Source organism: Pseudopipra pipra, chromosome 19 (genome assembly GCF_036250125.1).
Source record: "Pseudopipra pipra isolate bDixPip1 chromosome 19, bDixPip1.hap1, whole genome shotgun sequence".
Taxonomy (NCBI): Eukaryota; Metazoa; Chordata; class Aves; order Passeriformes; family Pipridae; genus Pseudopipra; species Pseudopipra pipra.
The window spans coordinates 12,116,295-12,141,090 of NC_087567.1; the positions used below are offsets into that span (position 1 = coordinate 12,116,295).

The following is a 24,796-nucleotide window of genomic DNA, read 5'->3' on the forward strand; positions in this document are numbered from 1 at the left end:
GCATTCAGAGGCTCTTGCTTGGATTGTGGATTGGTGCAGCATTGATGGGAGACTCATCCTCAGACAGTGGGTGGCACGTGCTGTTGTTAAATCAGTTCTAACACTATTTTTTCCCCCTTGTTGGCAGATCTTCTGGATTTGGCTGCTGACTCGAGCTGACAGATAATGGAAACATTTCCTTGGCGATGTCTCTGGGGCGACTCCTCCGACGTGCCTCCTCCAAAGCCTCTGACCTCCTGACCCTGAATCCCGGTGGCGGCGGCAGCTCATCCTCTGTGCTGGATGGGGAGATTATCTACTCCAAGAACAATGTCTGTGTCCACCCCCCTGAGCTGCTGCAAGGCGTCGGGGAGCACCATCCAGGTGATGGGGTGTTGCAGACACTGCTCACTCTCTTTTTCTCTCTCCTGGCGGGTGTTTCTATCAAATTCTATATCTTGGGCTCCTATGAATGAAGAGGTGCCAGTGAGGGCCAGGGCAAGGCAGTCTTGTGGAAGACTAAGGAAAGCCACCCACAAGCTGATCCATCAGCTGATCCATCTTCTTTTAGTAGGAAAATTGATTCTTCCTTTCTGTTCTGGTCCAGCATGGATTTACCTGGTTTAGTAAGTCCTTTTGTACTGCTGGAAGATGGACAGTTGTCATTTGAGGACAGTAACTTCTGTTGCTCATTCCAGTCTGGATTGTTCAGAAAATCCAAGTATCCTCTTGTAGCTGTCATTGCTGGAGTGGCCTCAGCAACCACTGGCAAAGGAAAGGGCAAGAAAACCTGATTGTGGCCACATGCACTGAAGTAAATGAAGATAAATTCTGCTCTGTTCCTTTATTCTCATCTGTTCCTGCACTCTTTCATGTTCTCATCAAAGAGCTGTGGCTCCTGGCTCAGCTTCACAAAACAAATTACTCTGTGAACATTGACCCTTGCTTCCCTTTATATGTGTGGGTGACTTCTTTTTTCATTGGCTTTCCATGAAAATTGTAGCCCTTTAGCCACACTAAGGTACATATTCTTGAGAAATCAATGTTTAGCTGGCACTTGAAATTGTTTAACTAAGAAACAGTAGAAGTTTTACATGTGGCAACATATTTCACAATTTACTCTTGATTAGTAATCTATCCAGGAAGTCCAAGTATTTGTATGGCACTTCTCTGTCCACTTAGGCCAGAGGGAATTTAGACAGTTCAAAAGTCATATGCAGACTTGAAATGATTTGCAAATAGTGAATAATATTGAGCACTCCACAATTTTCTCCTGGTAAATTATAAGGGTTTGTTTTGCCCATGTGTAAGTGATGGTGAAGTGGGGGGAATCTCAGGATGGCTTGGGTTGGAAGGGACCTCAAAGGTCATCTCATTCCACTCCCCTGCCATGGGAAGGGACACCTTCCACTAGACCAGGTTGCTCAGAGCTCCATCCAACCCGGCCTTGGACATTTCCAGGGATGGGGAGACGGGGAAAGGGAAATGTCAGGGTTGTGCAGTTCCCTTAGAACAAACCCGCGTCACAGCCGGTTGCTCCTGTGCTCTCTCTCAGGCTATCTGTGCTTGTACATGGAGAAGGACGAGCTCCTGGGGACCACGCTGATCCTGGCCTGGGTGCCCAACTCCCGCATCCAGAGGCAGGATGAGGAAGCCCTGCGCTACATCACCCCCGAGAGCTCCCCCGTGCGCAAAGCCCCGCGCAAACGCGGCCGCCACGCTCAGGGCCTGGGCCTCGCCTCGCCCCCGGAGCACAGGGGGGCCCTGACCCTCAGGGCAGACGAGCTCCTGGTGTCCCAGCCCGGCAGAGATGGGCCCTACACCAGCCCCCCCTGCTCAGAGGGGGAGAGGCTGTCGCAGGGCCGGTCCCCACAGCCCCCCCGCAGCGACTCAGGGATCCTGTGCACCCTCAGCTCCCAGGAGGAGCACAACAGGTCGGAGCTGTCGGCGGAGGGTGCGGAGGAAGGGCTGGACTGCCGCGAGGACGAGGGCTCCTTGGAGCTGTCTGCTGAGGACGTGAGCAGGGACAGTACTTTTGACTCTGATTCTGATGCCTTCTCCTCCCCCTTCTGCCTCTCTCCCATCAGTGAAGCCCTTGGGAAAAGCAGCAGTTCCGTGTTTCTGGACAGTGAAAGCAGGTGAGTGCGTCCTTTCTCTAGTTCCTGCGTGCACAGCTGGGTGCTGAGCTTGGAGATGCTGAAGGAGATGGTGAAACTTCACAGTGGCATCAAGCAGAATGTCTTGCTTCAGGTTCCTGTGGAATTTACAGGAAACTGTTTGCCTGCCAGTTCTGCTTTTGCTCAGTGAACCCTGGCCCCAGACATCCAGGGCTGTCTGTGTACAGCCTTTGAGATGAAGTGTCTTGGGCCCAGGAAGCAGCATTGCTAAATTAAACAGGTCCTTTGTTGGCCTAACTGGCTCTGCTGAGGAGCTGAGCTTGTTGCTTCTCGTGCAGAGCCACATCAAAGAGCCCGTGTGACTTCCTGAGCTGGGGGCACCTCTCCAGGCCCCTTCTTGACACGAAACCTGCATGTGGTAGCTTGTTTTGCTGCTGTTCAGAATGTGGTCCCGCTTCAGACATATAAATATTAATTCTTGCGTATCTAACCTGGGTGTTTTCGTCAGTGCTCCTCAATGGCACCTGCAGTAAACTGCACGAGGTAAGAGGGCACCTTGGCAGAGGACTAACGCAGGAGGACACCTGTGTAACTCACTGCTTTCATACCCAGTGGTTCTGCCTTTCTGATCCGTGCCCTGTTGGTGTATCACTCGTCTCCATCTCGGGGAGGGCAGGTGTGTTCCTGAAGCACTGTGGGGCTGAGTTTTAGGCTACAGCTCAATTTTGAAACTACGCCTGAAGTGAGAAAGGAGTTCTCCTTTGTGCACGTGAACAAGGCACAGACTGCACTGAGACCTGCCAGTTGAAGCAATTTGGCCTCTTTATTTTACGGGCTCTCAAGCCCAGAGAGTGCCAGTAAGAGCAAGGTTTGTGAGGAAATATTCTAATGCATTCAGCTCTCTCTGGATATTTTAAAACCCCTCAGTATGGTGATGTCAGACTTTGTATCAGCTTTGCATTTGAGATGTGCCCCAGCAGGATACTGCTGATTAACTGTGACCCAGGGGCTTTGCTGGGCTTGAGCTCTGCAGCACCTGGGCAGTGGGTTGAGTGGTGGCTGTCCCATCCCATCCCATCCCATCCCATCCCATCCCATCCCATCCCATCCCATCCCACTGCAGCCTCTCCTCTGGCTCCAGAGGGGCTGTGGGGTGCCCAGGATGGGCCTTTGATTTCCATACTGTGTGAACAACATCATTTTGACAGCGTCTCTTTTAGCTCTCCAAATATGATTCCTGCCAGTCTTTTGTGGCAAGTAGTATAGAGGACTTTGGAAGCTACATAAATTTCATGAAACACACCTGGGAAAAATCTATAGAGGCCTTTGAATGATTAAGTGTCATTCCTAATTGACTCTAATTATTAGTTTCTAGCTTTTATGTCCCATTCAGGCTGTGTTCTGGCACTGGGCTGATGCTTGAGGATGACACTTGATTTGTCTGTGCTTTCAGAGAAGGTTGTGTTAGCTTAGAAATTTCTTGGCCTTGACTTAAAAAACAGAAACCCCCCAAATCCACTGCAACCAAAGCCTCTGTCTGTTTAAGGTGTATGAGATGATTCTTTTCCTTGAAGCAGCACTGACAACATGTATGTTTGACCTGTCTCAGTCACTCTGAAAAAAGTGAAGTTGGGGGGATTTTTAAGCTTTTTTTTTTTTTTTGTAAATAAAATATAATGAAAATGCTTCTGGGAACATTTTTGAGTTCCAACAGTAAGATTCTTATAGGAAAAATGTTCCTGTCTTTCAGTGTGTGTTTGTGGAAGCTGTGGCCTCAGCTGTGGCCCAGTTGCAGGGTTCTTCTCCCACTGTAGTGGTTGGAAGTGGGAGGAGCGAGGGACACGCTCAGAATAATGTCCTGGCTGCTGAAAACCAGGAGACTGAGCTCATCCTGGGGAAATCCCAGTCCTGGCCTGAGCCACAGCTGTCCCAGGCATGCTGTGGTCTCGAGAGCTTTGGCACCAGGAGCAGAGCTGGCACAGGAGGGTCCCAGGCAGTGTCTGGGGCCCGGCCAGTGGGTGAGGAGTGTTGTGGTTTAAGTGTTCTGCAACACTTACACTCTGAGCTGCAAATAGTGTCGTGAAAGGAAGGAAATACAGTTTATTGCATCTTCCCTGCCTTGTCTGTGCATTCCTGCAGCATTTCCCTGCCCTCTGCTGGCTTTCCTCGCTGCTGCTGGAGCCCCGACAGCTCCAGCCAGGCAGAGCTGGCTCTGCACACCAAGCTCAGGGGCCTGCTTGGCTTTGATTTTTTTCTTCTTTTTTTTTTAACTCCTGTGGTGCCAGCCTGAAGTCTCACACAGTGCATGTGACACCCATAATTGACAGCAGATTAATAAAACAGACTTTTTGTTGTTTGGGACTTCAAACTTGAAAGGTTTTTTGTCCAGCGTGTGCATTTTTTATGCCAATTTGTTCTTCCCCATAGAGCCCCCTTGCATGGGATCTGCAGGATCTTACAATCTGTTGAGCTGGAGATTCTGCACAGAATACTTTGCAAAAGTCTTGTCAAAAAGCATCTCTTATTTCCTGCGTTCATCCCGGCATTTTGGGGGTGGGAGATGCTCTTTTAGAAGTCACTGCAAGCATGGGAACAGCTTCCTTGCTTCTTAAGGGTTTGTTTTGGTTTAGGTTTTTTTTCTGCTGGCTGCTTCCCCTCTGAGCCAGAGTTGGAGTGGGAACAAAGCTTGTGCTGCTGGCAGATTGTTCCAGCTCTCTTCCCTCCCCACCTCCCGGTCCCCACCTCCTCCCTGCCAGGAGGAAGGACTGTTTCTGGTTGTTTGCCTCTGCACTGGGAGCACTTGCAAAGACAACTCTGCTCTTCCCCGTGGCTGCTGCAGAAGCCAAAGGAATATGTTGCATTTCATTCCAGCCAGCTCCTCATATGATTAGAAGTGGAGAAATGGGACTCTGTGGAGGAACTGGGACAGACAGGTAGACTTGGGTCAGATGAGATCAAGGGCTCAGCGAGCTGCTTGCCAAAGTTCCTGTGTGAGCAGGAGTCACGAGTCCCATCTGCCTCTCAGAGCATCCTCTGAGGAGGTGGCCTGGCCACCTGGGCAGAAGGGACCACGAAACACTGTGTGTGGACCAGGGGCGGAGAGGAAGGAGGGAGGTGGGCTGGGGAGCCTTGGAGTTGCACAATGAGTTGGTCATTGTAAGTTCAACAACTGGCCTGGTAGGACATAAGGAAATAAAAACGTCTCCATTGTTTTTTTCCTCTTTGCTTCTCGGTTTGACAGGCTGCCAGGGATCCCATGTGGCGATCGTTCTCTCCTCCCATTTACACAATTCCTCGGGGTGGGAGCAATGGGAGTGTCCCAGCACCAGTGGGCACACTCCTGCTTCTCTTTCTAGACCAGCCTGGCACCAGTGCTGCAGGGTGTCCTCATCCCTCAGGGAAAGGTGGCCTTGTTCTCCCAGGGTTTGTGTCCTTAACTTTGGGGCCCCTTTCTGCTCACAGGACATGATTCCTGCAGAAGGTAGCTGGTGTGGGGATTACCTGCATTGATGGCAGCTTTGTCAGGGACTGCATTTCTGTAGGAAAGGAGGGATTCTGGAAAGAAAATCATTCCATTCTGTCCCTTCCCTCCCTGGTCACTGTTGTTTGCTGGCCATCAGGAAACATTTGCCTTGTGGTTTGAGGGGCACGAGTTCAGGGCAGCTGCTCTCTGTGCCCAACTCTGGCTTCCTCAGCTTCCATTTTCCCCATCAGTAAAGTGAAACTAAAAGGTTTTTGTTACATCCTGGCAACCAAACAGCATCTGACCCGTCTGTAATGTCTGTCCAGCGATGGAGTTATTGAACTGACCGTGACAGCAGATCTATACAATTGGTTGTGGAAGCACTTAGTGCTCTGTAAGTGGGGTCTGCTTTGGGGTGGGGGGTTGTGCTGTGCCAGAGTGATCCCTGGTTAACAGGAGCTTTCCTGAGCGATGGGTGCTCGGGCTGCTGAAGGCTTTTCACTTAATAAACAGCAGCTGCTGATACCTGAGGAGCAACACAAAAGTGCTGATGGGGAGAAACAAACACTGGTATTGGTTCCTTGGCTAACTTCAACTTGAGATGTTGATCAATACAGTCAGAACTTGGACTGAGGAGCCTTGGTGGTGGAATTTTGTGAGTGGAGCTTGGGGTAACATCTGGCCAGAGGCTGGATCTCCACTAGCGGCCCCGCAGGTGCTGGGACAGCGGCCAGCAGTGCTCCCACAGCTCCTGCTGTACAGGACGAGCAGAAGCCACATGGTCATGGATATCAATGCAAGAAGGAAATGCCTTTCATAAGACATTGATCATTTTAGCAGCCAGCAGTACAAATAATAAAACATTTTCATAATGGAGCTGGACGATGGTGAGTTCTCACGTTCTCCAGCAGATGTGGATTCACACGGCAGATCCATCACAGACAGTCCAGGCAAAGTTCACAACACAGAGAAAAACTCCTTGGCATCGCAGTTGATGCAATTTTTACGGATGTGTTGCACATCCTGTTGTTAAACCTCTTCCCAGGAGCTCATCAGTAAATGAGCTGCTCCGGGGAGCGGAGGGTGGCAGGTGGGAGCAGGGAATGGTGTTGCATCATGTTGTTTTGGCAGCTCACCTGAAGGGCTTAGAGCTGTTCCGACCTCTGCAGCAAAAACAGGAGGGAAAATTATGAGGGAAATGAGCTGAAATTAGTGTGAACTGGCGGGAGCTCTGGAGTCATCAAGAGGTTGGGAATTCATCGCTGTTGTAACAGAAGTGATTATAGTAGAACCAGGGAAATTGCTCACAGACTTCAAAATCTCCTGTAACTTCTTGCAGCATCTCAGTTTTGATGATTTCAGCCTTGGGGATGAGCACAAGGGTTGACTGGTCCAGGCTCCAATTCCCCAGGACTTGCCTGAACTGGTGCCATTTATGATGTAAGACACCAAAGCTCCTAATTCCATTTGTACCCAAACCCATGCCCAGGAAAAAAATATCCCCCAAATCCTTCTTCCATGAGAAGGATAGTCCTTTTCCCCTTCTGTTTGCACCATGGGGTCAGTGTAACCTCTCTCCAAGGCAGCAGTGGTCTGCACAGAGCCAGGTACCGAGCAGGGGAGCTGGGCTGAGCCATCAGCAGCCCTGTGTAATCAGTTGTAGTTGTTCCCGTCTGCAAAGCTGAGAAGGTTGGACAGATCCAAGAGATTGCAGAGGCATACGGCTCTATCTTGCTTTATATAAATATTTGAACAGCAAGAACATTAATTATAGCAGGTTTGTTTCTTCCCCCCGTTGGTTCGCTGCCAGATTTCAGTGGAAGAAAACAGTGACAGCTCACTCGGTATCGGGGATTGCGGCTCAGAGGGCCCGTGAAGCTCTTTTATTTGGGATGTCGGGAGAGGGCCCGACCGTGCCGAGAGCGGGTGATGCCCGAGAGGGCCCTGGCAGGGCCGCAGCGATGGGGGCACGGGGGGACCCGCTCGGCCCCGGGCGCTGTCGGGGGGTGCCGGGGGGTGCCGGGCAGGGCCCGAGCCCCTGTCGGGGGTGCCGGGGGGTGCCGGGCAGGGCGGGCAGGGCCCGACCCCCGTCCCGCCTCAGGGAGGGGCTGCCGGGCCGCGCGGGCCGCCAGGGGGCGCGCTCTGCCCAGCGGCGCTCCCGCCGCCCCGGGCCCGCCCCCCGTGAGGGAGATACCGGGAACGGGGATGGGGACGGGAACGGGAATGGCCCGGGGCGAAGGGACCCGGGCGGTCATCCCGTGCCACCCCTGCCACGGGCACAGACCCCTTCCCCTGGCCCAGGTTGCTCCAGCCTGGCCTTGGACACTTCCAGGGATCCAGGGGCAGCCACAGCCCCTCTGGGCAACCTGTGCCAGGGCCTCCCCACCCTCACAGCCAAGAATTCCGTCCCCATATCCCATCTAACCCTGCCCTCTGGCAGTCTGAAGCCATTCCCCCTTGTCCTGGCACTCCAGGCCCTTGGAAATAGTCTCTCCATCTTTCCTGTAGTCTCCCTTCAGGTCCTGCAAGGCCACAATCAGGTCACCCCAAAGCTTCCCTTCTCCAGGCTGCACAATCCCAGCTCTCCCAGCCTTTCCTCCCAGCAGAGCTGCTCCAGCCCTCTGAGCATCCTGGTGCCTCCTCTGGACTCTCTCCAGCAGCTCCCTGTCCCTCCTGGGCTGTTCCCAGGGCTGGAGCAGCTCTGCAGGGGGGTCTCACCTGAGGGGCAGAACCACCCCTGCCCTCTGCCCACGCTGGGGGATCAGCCCAGGGCACGGAGAGTTCTGGGATGGGCCATGTCCAGCCTCTCACCCACCAGCACCCCCAAGTCCTTCTCAGCTCTCTCCTTTTCCTTGGATATTCTTACATTTCTTCTGTTACTTATTTATACGATCACAGCGCCCAGAAATCTGAATGGAGAGTGGAGATAAATGGCGCTGGCAGGTATCCACAGCTTTGTGAGGGAAGAATTGTGTTAACTGGATCAAAATAAAGAGCATGTCCCCTCCAAAGCACCACAGTATATGCAAATAAATCTGCACGGCCTCTGTCTCCTTGGCTCAGGCCTCGCAATTATCCCAGCATTAGGCATTTACAATAACTCTGGAACATGCTTTTAGGCAGCGCTCCTCTTTCCTCTCCCTTTTCTGCTACTTGAAGCAAGCTCTTCCCTTGGGAAATCCGCATTGTCTTGTGGAAACAGTGAAATCCTCCCTGGGTGGTGCTGGCTCAGCTCACGCTGGGGCAGCAGCAGAGTCCGGGGAGTTGGTTAACTTTGCCACTAAAACGTCCCCCTGAAATTCCCAGTTCACTGCTTAGAGCCAGGAATACAAGAACAAAGGTAATCTGCAGGGCTTTCAAGGGAGCAGGGGTTTGAAGGCTTGATTGTAATTAGCATAATTAGGGGTGAATTTTATTTTTGCATGGATAGAACTGAAAGCAAAAGAAGCAAAATAATCCATTGATTTAAAAAATTAAATAAACACTAGGAAGAAAGGTCCCCTTCTCCAGACTGGAATGGGCTGAAAAGCAAACATTCTTTTTCAGGCTTTGCTGAGAAATCACTTTTTCCATCTAAGGAATTTTTTTTTAAAGTGTTGCATTTCGATTGATTTATTAATGAGCAGAAACCCAGGCACGAGGTGCCCCTTCTCCGTATGGATTGTAAAAATCCACCATTCAGCTTCTGGAATATTCTCCTCCCTTAAATCGAAGGTAACATTTGCATCCTTGAGCAGCGTCTGCTTGGCTCTAAGTGATTTGTTGTGTTTGGCTGCTCGGAGCTCTGTGTATCTTATTCATCAGCATCAAACTGCTCATTCTGCCCCCACTCCCTCCCTGCAACAAGAAGTCACAGAGAAAAACTGAAAAGCCTCGTTTGGGTTTACCTGAGCAGCTACACCTGTGTGGAGGTGCCAGCTGTGGAAGCAGATTGTTTGTCTGCTGGCTGGAGGTAGATGTGTGTCACATTCCAGACTTTGGGGAAAAGAGATTAAAACACCCATTAATTCCCTACAAACTTCTGATTATTTTTTTTTCCCTTTCCCATTTACAATCTAAATAATTAACTCGAGAATTCTGGGTTTATTTTGTTTTCCTTTTGCTTCAACTCACAGCACTGGGGGGACCCTTCGGAGGTTGTGGGGCTGTTTTTCTAATGTCCCTCTTGCTGGCTGGAATCGCTCGGCTTCCCCTCAGGCTTGAGGGCTTGGAGGGATGAATTAGGAGCAACAAAGCCCCCAGTGTGGTGAGGCTTTCGCCCTCCTCCTGGCGTGGGGCAGGACGGCAGCACCACCGGGGTCCCCCCCGGCCGCTCCGGCACACGCGGTGTCTGCTGTCATCAACATTTGGGATGGTGAACCACATTCTACCTCTGCCAGGTAGTTGTGAAGCTCTGGGAAAGCAGGCAGGGTGCTGTAAACACGGATTGCAGTAGCCCCGTAAAGCAGAACAAATCGGTTTGATCTTTATTTCTCAAGGACAAACCAATTACGCCCGTCAGAAGGCAAAGCTGCATAATCGGGTTTCCACGAGTCCCTCGTCGTGTTACAGTGGTTTATTTGTCAGGCTGGTGTTGGCAGAGCTGATGTTAATTCCCAGCCCCGTCCCTGATCGTGAACTTGCTGTTACAGCCCAAGGTCAGAGGTGCCTGTGGAGGTCCCTGCGCTCCCCGTGCCGGCGCCGTGGCCGATGTGTTCAGGGCTGGTGACCACAGACCCCTCTGCTGCGTCCACGTGCGAGGGGAGGGAGGGACTCCAACACTTTTCGGATGTAAACAGCTTGTTCTTGGGATGTTGTTAATAACACGAACCCAAAGAGTGACTAACAACAATGTGCTGACTTGGGGAAGCGCTTGGATCTGCTGGTGCCCTGCATGAAAGGAGACAATTATTTTTCGTAACCGTTTATTTTCCCTTTACGACAAGCTAAGCAAAGCAAGTTTGTCAGAGGCAGAGTGCTCCTAATTTGGTCTCCAGTGACCTCTGCAGCCGTGATTGGCAGCCGGGTGTCGGGAAGGAACTTGTGCCTGTGAGATAGAAATGAGCAGAACAAATGCCGTAGGACAGCTTGGGTTCCCCAGGGGACACAGGCTCAAAAAGGTGAAAGAAGTGCAATTACAGGAGGTTTTCAGCACAGAAAGTTAATTAGCTACTAAATAGCATTTAGTGCAGTTCAACGTGAGGAAATTTATGTTTTGAAAGCAAACAGATCAATGGAAAGCCTGTGGAACAAGCTTTTGGAAAGTCCATGCTGACATCCGTGTACTTTGTACCATAACGGCCTGAGTAGTTTTTCCCAGGTTTCCCCAACAAATAGGAAGAGTTGTTAGATTTGTTACCCCTGTGTTTGTGGACGAATAGAAATGCTTCCACGTGTGAATGTTTGGACATCTAATTTCAGAAATCCTGGATAGGCTTTCATCCAGACTATCCAACACCTTGTTCCCTGGTCACTGTGGTCTATGGAAATTGATTCTGTTTGGGTTCTCTGAGGCACAGAAACTTCAAGTTCCAAATATTTTCTGCCAAAGGCTGAATTTAACACAATCCTCAACCTAGTTACTTGTCAGTGCTGATTAAGGTGAGTGTCCGTGGCTGGCTCTGTGTGGCCACACTCCGTGGGAAGCTGGTGCTGTCCCACAAGTGTCCTTCCAACCCTGCTCTGCAAGGTTACACAGAGCGAGCAGAAACATTTTGACACCTTTTTTTTAATACTAAGTTACCAATCTGGTTTCCTCTGCATGCCTTTTGTGTCACTGAAGTCAGCAGGTTTCAAAGTTCATAATATATGTATATCGTCAAGGGCAATTTTTGTATCAGAACAATGGATTTAGGTTCCAGCCGCCCGATATTACCTCGCTCTACACAGCCACTGCACTAAATTTTTAGGCATTTCAGGATAGCTTTGAACTTTTATTGACGGATTATTTGTTTGAAGCTGTCTGTCTTAGCAGCTGATGCTGTCAGGAGCTGTTTCACCTTGCTGGGAAGAAGAGGAGCCCAGAAGGTCAGTGCCTGTGGGGAATAGCAGAGAAACGGAGAAATGCTAACCCCTGGGGAGGAAAAGGGGCATGTAATTCCCATTACATGGATGCTCATACATTATGATGATACTCATTGTCTGTAAATGATGCTTCCCAAGCCAGGAATGCTGGGGCTGTGGGAGAGCTGTTATTAGCGACGGCATAGGTTAGCACAATGGTGATGGAGAGCCAGCTCCATGAGGAGGGTTTGGCTCTTGCAGGAGGCTCTCTGGGAATCAGGTGGTGCACGCTGACAGCTTGGGTGACTGCCACATCATGGCTGTAACCTTCAGCCCCTTTCTCTCTTATAATTACATTTGTCACATCGCGTCGTAAAATGAGTTATTAGATCTTTGTTGCTGAAATCGGCTTCCCAGGTAATCAGGGCAGGTCTCTGCCCCCGCTCTGGAACAGAAATAATAATTGGGTTTAGCTCTCTTTGTGCTGTAGGTGTGTTCCAAGGCATTAACCCAACAGCAGGTTGGGTCCCATTGCTGCACATCAGAAGTCTCCCTTGCAGTGTCTGAGCTCCTCAGTCAGGCGTGCAGGAGGTCCCACGTGGTGGGAGGGGGACAGTGGCTCCTTAGGGGCTACAACAGCTCGAGGAGTGCAGATGTGCTTGGCTGCTGTAGTTGACTGTTGAGTGGAGAAAATACATCGGCACCTGGTCTTGCTCCCCAGCAAGAATGGGATGTGTTTTGAGACAAGAGTAATGGGAGTTTGGTGAGGGGAAAAGGCTGAAGTGGAATCCCATAATCATTTATGTTGGAAAAGCCCTCTAAGATCACTGAGTCCAACCCTTCCCCAGCAGTGCCAAGGCCACCACTAACCCACGTCCCCAGGTGCAAGATCCACATAGCTTTTAAGTCCCTCCAGGGATGGGGACTCCAACACTGCCCTGGGCAGCTGTGCCAGGGCTGGACAGCCTTTCTGATGTAGAAATTCTCCCCAGTATCCAACCTGAATCTCCACTGGTGCAACCTGAGGCCATTTCCTCTCATCCTGTCACTTTTTCCCTGGGAGCAGAGTCTGAACCCCCCCTGGCTCCAACCTCCTGTCAGGGAGTTGCAGAGAGTGAGAAGGTCCCTTATGAGCCTCCTTTTCTCCAAGCTGAGCCTCTCCAGCTCCTTCAGCTTCTCCTGGTGCTTCAGACCCTTCCCAGCTCTGTTCCCTTCCCTGGACATGCTCCAGTGCTTTAATGTCCTTCTTGTCATGAGGGCCCAAAATGAACACCTGAATATGTCTATTGGTTTCCTGCCTCAGGTTTTGCTAATCCTCCTTGGTTTTTCTCCCTGTCCCTTTTATTCCTGTGGCCCAGTGCACTTGTTGTTTTGCTGAGCAGTGCTGTATATTAGCTGGCGCTCTGTTTTTCCTGGATCCCTCAACCTAAAGTCTCTCTGGAATGTTCCTCCGGCTATTTGCCTTGCAATGCTTCAGCTCCCTGCTTTTGCATGGTGCTCTGGGATAAATTCCTCATCCAGCAGATAGAATAGACTGACAGATAATAAACTCTACCCTTGCATCTGTATATCTCGAGTGCCTGGGTAGAGGACTCCCCAAAATCCACAAAATTAGCAGACATCATAATGCTTGTTGTTACTGACATCCAGAATGATCTCAATATTAAAATTATTTTTGAAAGTAGTCCAGTGGGTTAGAGTATTTTCATTTTTTTCGATCAATATATATAGGAAAAAAGTAATTTTAAACACAGTGAGGGTTTTTTCCGAATTTCCCCGTTGACTCAGTAAGCACCAGTGAACAAGGTGGTTCTATCCCTGCATCTGTCCTGTGTATGAATGCTCGTGTTCATCAGCCCCTGTGAAGGGCAGGGGGGCACAGGTGTCTCTTTCAGATTTCACCCTCTACATCACCGAGAACGTCGGAATTTCCCCGGGCTGCACACGCTGAGCCACCCTGCTCACCCTGGGTGCCTTTTTCTGGCTGGAAAGGGTAAATCCGCTTGCTCGAGTTGGTTCCGTGTCTGTGGGATGCGTGTGCGAGCTTGTCACCAGTGAATGTGAACTGTAAACATTTGTCTTCAGAAGCATTTCCTGAAAACACAGCAGTGCCAGCAGCGCTGTGCCCGGGCTCTGCAGCCCCTCGGGTCTCAGGTTACTGCTGCTGTGTCTGAGAGCTGGGTTACGTAGCAGAAGGAATTGCAGTGGGCAATGGTGTTCTGCACTGAGGAGCTACAGAATTCCTGGGATCAAAGCAAGCCTGCCCAGCTCTACTGGCAACTCATTTCTTGGCAGTTCTCTGCTGCTGTTGGTTTGAGGTGATGCTCGTGAAGAATGAGCACCTTGGTCTCCATGGCAAGGACTCACAGGACAAGGATCCTCCCACCAACCCACCCTCCAGCCCTTTGCCATGCTGACCAGCTCGTCTTTGCAAGAGTTTTAGAAAATGGGTTGCCTTTGCTTAGTCTTTGAGTTAGTTTGAGTCATCTCTTCCAGGAAAATCCTGTGTAACCAGCTGTGGCTGTTATGAAGTGTTGCTCCATAAATACCAGCTACTCCTAGCAGGCAGTCCAGCCCAAGTGTCTTGTACCAGGACTCCTGTTACATTTGCATTAACATGAGATGCTGAATGTTTTTAAAAGTGTTACATTTTGACACTTTATCCAAAAGTAATGCTCGATTTTTCACAAAGAACAGTACAATCTTCATGGAAAAATTCCCAAGGCAGGTGTATAGATGTGCCTGACACTGGAGGTATCCTGGTGTCTAACCTGGAAAACCTGCTGTGTATGCTCTCTGAGAGACTTTGGGTGTGTAGTGCAATGCCTGTTGCCACATCACTTCTAAATCCTCATCCTCCAAATGGCCTGAATGTGAGTTCTGCTTTGCTGCTTTCTCTCCAAAAACTGGAACGGCAGAACTTTGTGCCCAGAGCAGCGAAGTCACTCCTTTAGCTGAAGTCAACCAGCCTTGGTTTCATCCAGATGGTGCTGCAGGACCAGGAAGGGGCTCGGGGATTTGCTCCCAGTGCAGGCTCTGGAGTTTGAGTTACACATTAGAATGGGGTGGCTCAAAAGGCCTTGGTTAAAAATTTAACCCACGACTAACTGGGTTGTGCAGAGCCCTGTCCTTTGGAATGCAAGGACCTGGCCCGTGGGGAGATGTGGCACAGAGGGCTGGTCCCTGCGGAAGAGGCCCTGGAGCCAGGCTGGGAAGGCACACTGGTGTGGAGTGCATGCTGAGTGTGTGATTCCCAGCCTTCAGTGCCCACATTGTTGGATAAGCGGATTAGAAAACATGGCATAAAGTGGCCTTGCAGGGGGCTGCTTTGTACCTGCTCCTGGCCTTGTCTGGCAAGCCCTGATTTCACAGCGCGGCCCATTCAGCCCCGCACGGGGATTGTTCACGTGCATTGGCCTTTTCACCAACCCAGGGGTCACAGTTTCACATTCACTTCATTCCCAAAGCAGTGGTATTTTTCTTTTGGGATCGGGGCTGGTGGGGGCATGTGGGCTTTTTGAGTCTAAGCTCAGTTTGCATTTAAAGCTGGAGATCTGGGCTGGGTTGGGAAAGGGTTGGGTTCATTTACTGTACCTGTGGTGCGTCGAAGAGCTCAGGTGTGACGTCCCATCGTTAACTCCCCGAAGTTTCAAGATTGCAAGTGGAAACCATTTGGGGTTTATAGACACAAATCCAGGCTTGGCAGGTCCACTTGCAAAGACCTAATGAGAAACTGGAGTTCAGGTGAAACATCTTTGGATCCTACCGGTCATGGAGGGAGTTTCCCAGATGAGATCCCAGGTCCGTGCTGCCGTCGGAATGTACTCACACCTCCTGTCCCCATCCCAGTGAGGAGCAGCTGAGCTGAGGGCATTACTTGAGATTCTTAATTTTGCCTTCTCAAAAGTGTTTTGAGGAATGGGTTTGGCTCTGCCAAAGTTCTGTGTGCAGTTTGGAACAGACCAAAACCAGGATGTTTTTTGTGATTATAGGGAATCAATTTAAATAAAAATAACCTCTTACAGGGGCTGTCAGTTATTGGCTCCTCGGGCCTGCCCTGAATCCCCATCTCAGAGCTCTGACTAAAGGTTTTGGACGTGGTTGCTGCATGTACCTGCAGCCTCCCCGGGCTGATGTGTTGCGGGGTGTTCGCCCCCGCGCTCTGTCCGCAGGGACACGTGTGACAATCGCATGACCTGCTCCACCAGCTCTGCCTCCAGCCTCGACACCAGTGCCCAGTTCCAGGAGAACAATGGGCAAACACAGAGCACCAGATGGGATGAACAGCAGAAAGTATTTGCCCTCGAGCAGGTCTGTGGTGTCTTCAGAGTGGACCTGGGACAAATGAGATCCCTTCGTCTCTTCTTCAGGTACTGGATCGTTGTGTGTGAGAGTTGTGTGTGCTCTGGCCCGGGGCTCTGGGGATGCTGGGGGCAGATGGCTTCTGCAGTCCTCCTTGGAAGCCTTTCCAGAGTGGTTGTCTCCAGGAAAGCAAGTGTCAGCCTTCCCAGGGAGAGACTCTGAATTACTGTTATGGGACCAAAAGGATTTTTTTCCTAATAAGGTAAAGAGTGCTGTTAACTGTCTTACCAAAAATGCTCCAAATAACCTACAGGTGTGGAAAAAAATCTTTACCTGTGGTACCTTTTCCTTTGCCTGCCTCTCACCAGGCTCCTCTGGAGCTGACTTTGTGTACAGTCAGGAGCTGACTTTGTGTACTGCCTTAATGTTTCTGGAGCAGACTTCTTGTGTACTTGTCTCCAGGCAAGACAAATTTTAATTCCTTCACGTGAAGGGTAAAAATAGTGCCATTACCAGGTACTAGTGGAGCTTCTTGGGGAAAATGGTCACTATGGCCATGTCAAACAATCACAGAATATCTCAACTGGAAGGGACTCATAAGGATCACCGAGTCCTAGGGCTGTAAAACTGCCTCTGTGCCCTGTTGGAAGGGGCAGATTGGTGCTGCCCACTGGGATTTGCTTTGCACTCTCTCTCACCAGTGTCCCCGTTCCTGCTGGCCCCTCGCTGCCCTGGGCAGCCCATGCAGGTTGTTCTCCCGTTGTTCCCTGCAGTGACGAGGCGTGCACCTGTGGGCAGCTGGTGGTTGCAAGCAGGGAGAGCCAGTACAAGATCTTCCATTTTCACCACGGTGGCCTGGATAAACTCTCCGAGGTGTTTCAGCAGTGGAAGTACTGCACAGAGACCCATCTCAAGGACCAGGTACCTGAGCGAGGTTCTTGGGGCAAAGAGGGGTTTTCCAGCAGATGTTTCCCACTTGGGTTTGTGTTTTGGAGAAATGAAGCTTTGAGTTCATGTCACCAAGGCGTGCAGAAAGCTGCAGTGTGTTGGATGTTTAGGATGGAACTCTGAGCCGGACGTGAGGTCTCTCTTGGACTTGCTTGTCCCCATCCATTCCTGTTCCACCTGTGGAATGTGGGGGAAGATCATCCAGAAGACTTGCTTAGGTAGTGATTTTGCTAGAGCTGACAGGTCAGCACTGCCCTTTAGGCGTGGAAGGTGGCTGGAAATCTGCAGTGGTAGGTCAGAAATTCAGTCAGAGCCTTTCATCCATCTTATGGCACACAGCTCACAGCTTTGGAGAATGTTTTGACAACGCATCTTGCCATATTTTGTTCAATCTACATACAAATGTGATAAGAGCTCTTTAATTATCTGTTTAAGATATTGTATGTGCTTATTAGAAACAGTGATTTTTAAATTTCCATCCTTCCCACAGAGCCCCCCGCTGCTTTTCTTATTATGGTCACATGGGCTCACTTTTTGCATTGAGCAACCTTTGATTTTTAAATTAAATGTCAGCTGCAGTCTTGCACTGGGATCATGAGTGCCCTCAGAGAGCCTGGCAGCGCCGTTCCCCGCTTGCCTAACAGCAATCCCTTTGTATATGGCCAATCATATGTAATTTATTGCAAGCATTCCTGGCAGGGGGAAGTTTTGCTGTAAGCAGCATTAATTCAGTTTCAGGTCAGGGATAAGATTGGAGGAGGAATGGAAACTATTTTTTTTTTAAGATGAAGCTGTTCTGTGGTGCTCAGATTTTTAATTATTCTAATCACTCTTGTTATTGTAATGGTTGGAATTTAAAAAAAAAAGCCAAAACCTCCCCAAGTGCAGCTCCTCAGTGTTTAATCCTACATGAACCACACAGAGAGGTTTCCCTGCTCTGGGTTTCACACTCTGCTGCTCTCTCTGGCTCCTGCCTCCAGCTTTGGTTTGTTTTCCCCGTTCAGCAGCTCGCTGATGAGAAAACCTGTATGCAGTTCTCCATCCGCCGGCCCAAGCTGCCCTCCTCGGAAACCCACCCCGAGGAGAACACGTACAGGCGCCTCGACGTGTCTGCCTGGCTCCATCACCTCAACGAATCCGGACAGGTGGAAGAGGAGTACAAGCTGCAGAAGGTGAGAGGTTTTCGTCTGTTCTCTCCTGCTGCAGAGTGCAAGTCCCCAGGGGGAAGCTGCAGGAGTTTGCTTTCCTGCCAGGGGCAAGAACTGGGAGTGTGGAGACTGGTGTAGGAAGCCTTGGCTGGAGATCTTGCTGTGGGATTGGAGCAGATTCCTGCAGACTCCCACCTGGACGTGTTCCTGTGTCACCTGCTCCAGGTGCCCCTGCCTTGGCAGGAGGGTTGGACTGGGTGGTCTCCAGAGGTCCTTTCCAACCCCAATTGTTCTGTGATTCTGTGATGGTGGAGCATCTCCCATCCATGACCAAGGACAAGCTGTCCCACTTCTGCTGCCGTTTGGAATCAACAAACCAAAGTGCCCAATGCCCACGGTGTTTGCAGAATGTGTGACCAAATCACAGAGAGAACTGGAGACTGCTGTGTGAGCTGAGATTGATGTATGAACTGGGCTTGATGTATGGACTGAGACTGATGTATGAACTGGGCTTGCTGTGTGAACTGGGATTGCTGCAGGAACTGCCACTGCTGTATGAAATAGCGCAGGGGGAGCGCTGGGCCCGGGCTCTGAGAGAGAAGTTTGCAGTGCAGTGCGGTGTCTCCGGGACTGGGGATTAAGCCGTGACATGAGAACGACACGTTAATCATAGAGCCTCTCCGGGGGTGGTTATTGACATTGAAATGAGCCCGATTTGTGTCTGGTCTGGGAATAGAGGGCCAGCACTTTCCCTCTAAACATGTGCAAATTGCAGGAGCTTGAATCAAGGCGTCACTTGTCAGGAAAGAACTTGCAGAGGCACCAAAGCACAGCAGCGGGCAGTTCCTTGTTGCTGTATTTGGGAATGTTAAAACTGTACCAGCCATAACTTTTGCTCCTTGTTCCAGGCCATTTTCTTTGGTGGGATTGATATTTCCATCCGTGGGGAGGTGTGGCCCTTTCTGCTGCACTACTACAGCTACGAGTCCACTTCTGAAGAGAGGGAGGCACTGAGGCTGCAGAAGAGGAAAGAATACTTTGAGATCCAGGAGAAAAGGTAACAGACCATCATCACCCTCCCCTGCTCATCTTCCGCAGGCTGGACATCGCAGTGACACTGCTGGTGATGTGCAGCCTCTGCCTCCTTTGCATCAGGAGAAGCTGGAGTAAAGAAGTGAGAGGGACAGTGAAGGAGGTGTATCGGGCACTGCTGACCTCCTGAGGCTCTGGAACTAATAATAATTTGATAATAATAATTTGAACCACAGAGCTCACTTGGGTTTTTGAAACAGGCTCGTCAGTACCACACAGGGAAATATCTCACAGGCAAGGCTTGAGTTAGGACACTGAAGGTGAAATTGGGAACTTATATTTCTTTATAAATAAAACTATACATAAAAATAAGGAAGGAGAAGGGATATCTAATTTAAGGAGGTTGTTACTGCGAGAACTATGTGTTGTTAAATAGCTGTGGGTACATTTAAGCTGGAAAGGGACAGTGGTGGTATTAATTAGGAAACAATCAAACCAGAGTGAGTTCAGGTGTGCCACCCCCAAGAAGCAATGGAGAGCACAGTCTGATGCTTCTGAGGTGTGTATCACAGGAAACACATCATGTCATCCTGTTTATAACCCAGGAGGCTCCCTCTAGTAATCCCTTGGGACAGACAATCTGCTGTTCTGGACAGACCTGCTTGTCTGTTCTTCAGGTGCTGAGAAAACGCTGTACAGGAATAGTTTTCCTCTGCAAACTAAGACTGAAATGACTGAACTGAGGCTTTTTGTTCATTCCTCTCTTGGCAATGGTCTCCTGTTGCTGCTCACCTTGCAGGCTGTCCATGACTCCGGATGAACAGAAGGATTTCTGGCGTCAGGTGCAGTTCACGGTGGACAAGGATGTTGTGAGGACTGACCGCAGCAACCAGTTCTTCCGAGGGGAGGACAACCCCAATGTGGAAACCATGAGGTGAAGTGTCTGGTCCCAAACCCAAACATGTCCTGCCGAGCATATGGACAACTCGGTCAGCCAGTCCTGGGCTGCCTGGGAATGCTGAACAGCACCCACTGTGCATCTGCTGACTGGAATCAAGGGATGCAACAATAAAGCCTTTCCAGTGCTTCTGTAGCCATTTCCTTCTCTAATAACCCTGCTCCCATCCCCAACCTTCCCTGCACACACAGGGGTGCTGTGCAGGGCTGTGTGCAGGTGCCTGGGTCTGTGGTTCTGATGGGATGGAGGATGAGCACACCCGAGTCTGCTCCAAGGGGTGGGACTTGTAAAAAGTGAGAGTCACAGTTATGTACAGTGTTAGTGTATCTTTGTTGTGCTTCCAGATACAGTTCTTTTAGGGAAAGTGGGATGCAACAAAAGGTGCTCAAAAGTTAATGTGTTAGATGTCAGAGGATCTGTGACTCTCCTGCACTGATCCTGGCTCAGCCTGTGTGGTGAGAGTTGGGGTGAAGGGATGGGGCTGTGCTCAGCTGTCACCTGCCCTCACCTGTCCCACCTCCCTGTTTGTGTCTCTGCTCCAGGAGGATCTTGCTGAACTATGCAGTATTTAACCCAGCCACTGGATACTCCCAGGGCATGTCCGACCTGGTTGCTCCACTCCTGGCAGAGATCCTGGATGAGTCGGATACTTTCTGGTGCTTTGTTGGATTGATGCAGAACACGATCTTCATCAGCTCCCCCCGGGATGAGGACATGGAGAAGCAGCTGGTGAGGCTGAATGCTGGGATCCTGTTCTCTGTCAGTCTCCTCTCCCCAGTCACAAAAAGCAGTTCCCTGGGTTCCAGTATGCAAAGTCAAGCTCCAAAGCCACAAAATCCTTGGGCTGATCCTCAGGGTTGTCCTGTGCAGGGCCAGGAGTTGGACTTCGATAATCCTTGTGGGTCACTTCCAACACACGATATTCTGGGATTCTATGATTCTATGGAAATAACTGATGCACAGAATTGCTCCTGGGTGATTGGGGCACTCCCAGCACAGTTATATCCATATTTCCTGGAAATAGCTGCTGTGGCCCATGAGCTCTGGCCTTTGGTGATAGACCCAAGCGTGCTCCTGGCTGTGCTGTACTAAACAGGCCACAGGGCTGGAGCTTTTTGGGAGGGAAGAGAACTCTCCAGCTCTGGCTCGCAGCGCGGGGGTCCCCGGGGTGCCGAGGGGCGGTGAGGGGGGTACAAGTCCTCGTGCCCGAGGCAGGGCCTCAGCTCAAAGCGTCCCTTCCAGCTGTACCTGCGCGAGCTGCTGCGGCTCATGCACCCCCGCTTCTACCAGCACCTCTGTGCCCTGGGAGAGGATGGCCTGCAGATGCTCTTCTGCCACCGCTGGATCCTGCTCTGTTTCAAGCGGGAGTTCCCGGAGGCCGAGGCCCTGCGCATGTGGGAGGCCTGCTGGGCTCACTACCAGGTGAGGCAGCTGGCACAGCAGGGCGTGGTCCGTGCCCCTCAGCAGCCACTGCAGGGTTCCCATAAAGCCTCTTAGTAGCAAAGTAGCCAAAATAAATCAGTGTTACAGAGGGTGTGTAACTATAGAAGAACTATATCTGTGTAGCAGGAGGATGGAGCCCTGCTCCTGCCTCTCCTTGGGGATGTCCGGGGTTCAAAAGGAGGTGTTTCACAAAGTACTGAACACCCACTTATGAAGTTCAGGCTTCTCTTACAAAGCTGGGAAATGTCTTCCCAAAAATCACTGGTCTGCTCTGAACACTGTGGTGCAAACTTTGCTGCCATGCTGTGAAGAGAAGAGGCTTTGGCTCATCATCTGTGGTCCAAAATTCACCAGTAACTCACGTTCTCACCACTGGGCAGAACTGGAGAGAGCAAAAATTCTCACCAAGGACCCACTTGTGGAGGGTGGGAGGTGAAACCAGAGCTCTGCCTCCACCTGCTGCACAGCAGCCCCTGTGTTCTCATTGCAGACAGACTATTTCCACCTCTTTATCTGCGTGGCCATCGTGGTGATTTACGGGGATGATGTCATTGAACAACAGCTGGCCACTGACCAGATGCTGCTGCATTTCAGCAACCTGGCCATGCACATGAACGGGGAGCTCGTACTCAGGAAGGTAAATACCCAGGGGCTGAGGCTCGGGTCCAGGGATGAGTCAGGGTGTTGAGGAAACCAGGGACTGATGCTTCAGCTTCTCATTGCCTGTATCCCTGTGCCTGGCTGGAGCCCAGGAGGGTGGGATGCTGCTCTTTGCCTGGAGGTGACAGTATGGTTGGGATAACCCTTGGCTGGGATAACCCTTGGCTGGGATAACCCATGCCCATGGTCAGGGAAAGGGCAGACAGAGCAGTTGGTGCTGTTATCCCCACTCCATCTCAGCTGGAGTGATGGAGCTGTGGGATGAGCTGTGGCCTGTGGCAGCCCCTGCAATGTCCCACTGTCCCAGTTAACCCTGAGCTCTGTGTTCAGAGGGACACGCCTTTGCTGAAGCTCAGGTAGCCAAACAGGAGGATGGGAGAGGAAGCCACGGGCCACCTCAGCTCTCCATGTTCATCCCCCAGTGAGGAGTGAATGTTTTCCCTCTCTCCCTGCCCTCTAGGCCAGGAGTCTGCTCTATCAGTTCCACCTGCTCCCCCGCATCCCCTGCAGCCTGCACGACCTGTGCAAGCTGTGTGGGACAGGGATGTGGGACAGCGGCTTCATCCCCGCCGTGGAGTGCTCCGGCCATCACCCCGAGTCCGAGAGCTGCCCCTACGGAGGGCTGGTGGAAGTGTCTTCTCCTAGACCAGGAAGTGAAGGCAAGAAAGGCCTGAAAACACGGGATGTCTTTGCCTTCCGAAAATAGCTGAGAGGAACAGGGTGTGACGGCGGAAGGGACGGGCAGGAAGGATGTGCATAGGAAAAAATGTTGAAGATGAAAATGGAGGAATAGCTTGTCAAGATTCCTGAGAAGACTGAAAGGTGGGGAATGGAAGAGGAATTAAATTGCTCTACAGGGGAAGCAAGTTCCAGTGCATGGATGGTGGAACCTGAGCAAAAGGCATCGACCCAGGAACTGTGTTGACACGTTTGCATTTGGTTTTGTTAGAAACAAGCTTTTCTAGGTCTTATCAAGGACTTTTTATTCTGCCTCTGGGACTGGACTGGTTATCAACCAGAACTTTCTTACTTGCTGATGAGAAAGGAGAGCCCTGCAGAGAGCCAAGTGCACAGGCAGCGTTGGTGGGGCCGGGGCAGGAGCAGAGCTGGGCGAGGCACCCGGAGCTCACCGTGCACCCTCCGCTTCAACCAGCACGTGCAACACGGGGCTGCTCTCTAAAGCCATAGAGACCATTTTAATTATCATCTGCCAAAAATAAATCTGCAGACCATTGGGATTGCAGGGAAGGTGTCTGCTTTGTCGGCAAGGAAGGACTGGTCAGCTCAAGGTCTTGCCTCTGGCCTTTTCTATCGGATATTCTGGCTGGTGTGATATTTTTTTTTCCATTTGTACAGAAATTGTACAGCCCCAGGTCTCACAGCACTGCTGCTCTGAGCTGGGGTATTTCACAGACACCGTCCAAAGTTTCTTCTTCACGAGGTAGAAATTCTCCCCTGTGAGGGTGGGGAGGCCCTGGCACTGTTGCCCAGAGAAGCTGTGGTTGCCCCATCCCTGGAAGTGTCCAAGGCCAGGTTGGACAGGGCTTGGAGCAACCTGGGCTAGTGGGAGGTGTCCCTGCCCATGGCAGGGGGTGGGACTGGATGAGCTTTAAGGTCCCTTCCAAACCAAAAAATTGTGTGATTTTCTGATTCTATGACGTTACAGCAAAGCTGTTCCTTTATGCTGACAACTACAGACTTCAGACACTTTAGTCTGTTGTTTCCAGTATGTTTCCCATTGTGTTTCCCTTGGCTCTCCTCAATTACTGAATAGTTACTGTCCTTGCCTGTCACTGCCACAGGCTGTGGCACATCCCCTCCACTGTGGGCTTTAGGCTGTTCAGTTGGTGCCAGTGGTGCACCCTGTTCCCCATCCCAAAGTGAAAACAAAACTTGCCTTGTTGCAACCGTTTTTGCTGAGCTCTGTCTGGTGAAGGTTTCCCTTGGGGTATTTTTGAAAGGACAGTGTGTTTCTCCTCTTGTCTGCTATAAAATTTGCCAACCAGAAGTGGAGCTGGGGCTTTGAGCCCTGTTGCCAAAGGTCCTTACCAAATTCAGTGGCCTCCAAAGGTGTGTCCTGAGCCAGTGTTTGTGCCAAACAGAGCCAGGGGAACAGTTGCCTTGTAAGAATGGAAAAGGAGATGAGGTGACAGCAGTGTTGGGGGTCTGCAGCCTTTCCTGGCTGTCCTGCTCCCTCTCACTTCCTCCACACTGCTTCCCACACAGCTGTCCTGGGCAGGCTGGGTGAGGCTGTGCTCACTTCCAGCTCTGCCTCTCAGGCACGTTTGTACCCTCAGCACTTGTGGAACCCCCTTGTCCTCGTGCAGTGCTGGGGGGGTTCCTGCACCTGACAAGCACATTTCTCCCAAAATCCTTCTGCAAGGCCTTACCCACATGCCCCATTCCTGCTGGGAAGTGAGGCTGGAGCTGGGATGCTCCGTGTGGAGCCAGCACAAGCCAAGGGCACGCTGTGTTCCTGAGGGGAAGGAGCCTTGCCCCACTGCAGGCACCACACTGAGGGCTGGCTGTTGCGTGGCAGAAGGACAGTTTGGCTCCCACTTTGTGTGCCTTTAATTCAGAGGATGAAAACCTTCCCCTGGATGAGAGCAATGGGGAAACCCACTGCAGGATGGCACGGCTCCGAAGTGAGCTGGGCTTTGGCAGGTGACACCTCCTGTAAGGGCTGAGGCTGCTTTGCTCTGGGGCAGGGAGTTCGTCGAGATTTATGATGTTTCAGTGAATAATAAAGTTTGTGTGAGGCCTC

At 51.0% G+C, this 24,796-nt stretch overlaps 1 protein-coding gene and 1 long non-coding RNA gene across 4 annotated transcripts in view; one reads left to right on the forward strand and one right to left on the reverse strand.

The window, feature by feature from the left end:
- The window catches only part of TBC1D16 (TBC1 domain family member 16), a 30,732-nt gene extending 5,936 nt beyond the window's left edge, over nucleotides 1-24,796 (forward strand). Inside the window, exons 2-12 of one of the 3 annotated variants that reach the window (XM_064676230.1) lie at nucleotides 128-363; nucleotides 1,535-2,117; nucleotides 15,714-15,911; nucleotides 16,617-16,764; nucleotides 17,796-17,963; nucleotides 18,848-18,996; nucleotides 19,771-19,905; nucleotides 20,472-20,658; nucleotides 21,172-21,351; nucleotides 21,863-22,009; nucleotides 22,493-24,796. In XM_064676230.1, the coding sequence (XP_064532300.1) occupies nucleotides 186-363; nucleotides 1,535-2,117; nucleotides 15,714-15,911; nucleotides 16,617-16,764; nucleotides 17,796-17,963; nucleotides 18,848-18,996; nucleotides 19,771-19,905; nucleotides 20,472-20,658; nucleotides 21,172-21,351; nucleotides 21,863-22,009; nucleotides 22,493-22,738 (2,319 nt within the window). In that variant the 5' untranslated portion in view covers nucleotides 128-185 and the 3' untranslated portion in view covers nucleotides 22,739-24,796. The remainder of the gene's footprint in view (nucleotides 1-127; nucleotides 364-1,534; nucleotides 2,118-15,713; nucleotides 15,912-16,616; nucleotides 16,765-17,795; nucleotides 17,964-18,847; nucleotides 18,997-19,770; nucleotides 19,906-20,471; nucleotides 20,659-21,171; nucleotides 21,352-21,862; nucleotides 22,010-22,492) is intronic. The other 2 variants (XM_064676232.1, XM_064676231.1) reach the window with 2 other exon arrangements.
- Nucleotides 2,025-7,528, reverse strand: LOC135424717 (uncharacterized). The gene is made up of 2 exons (XR_010435328.1): nucleotides 6,868-7,528; nucleotides 2,025-6,722 (listed from the first exon to the last, which is right to left on the reverse strand). It is a non-coding gene; the product is annotated as an uncharacterized LOC135424717 (long non-coding RNA).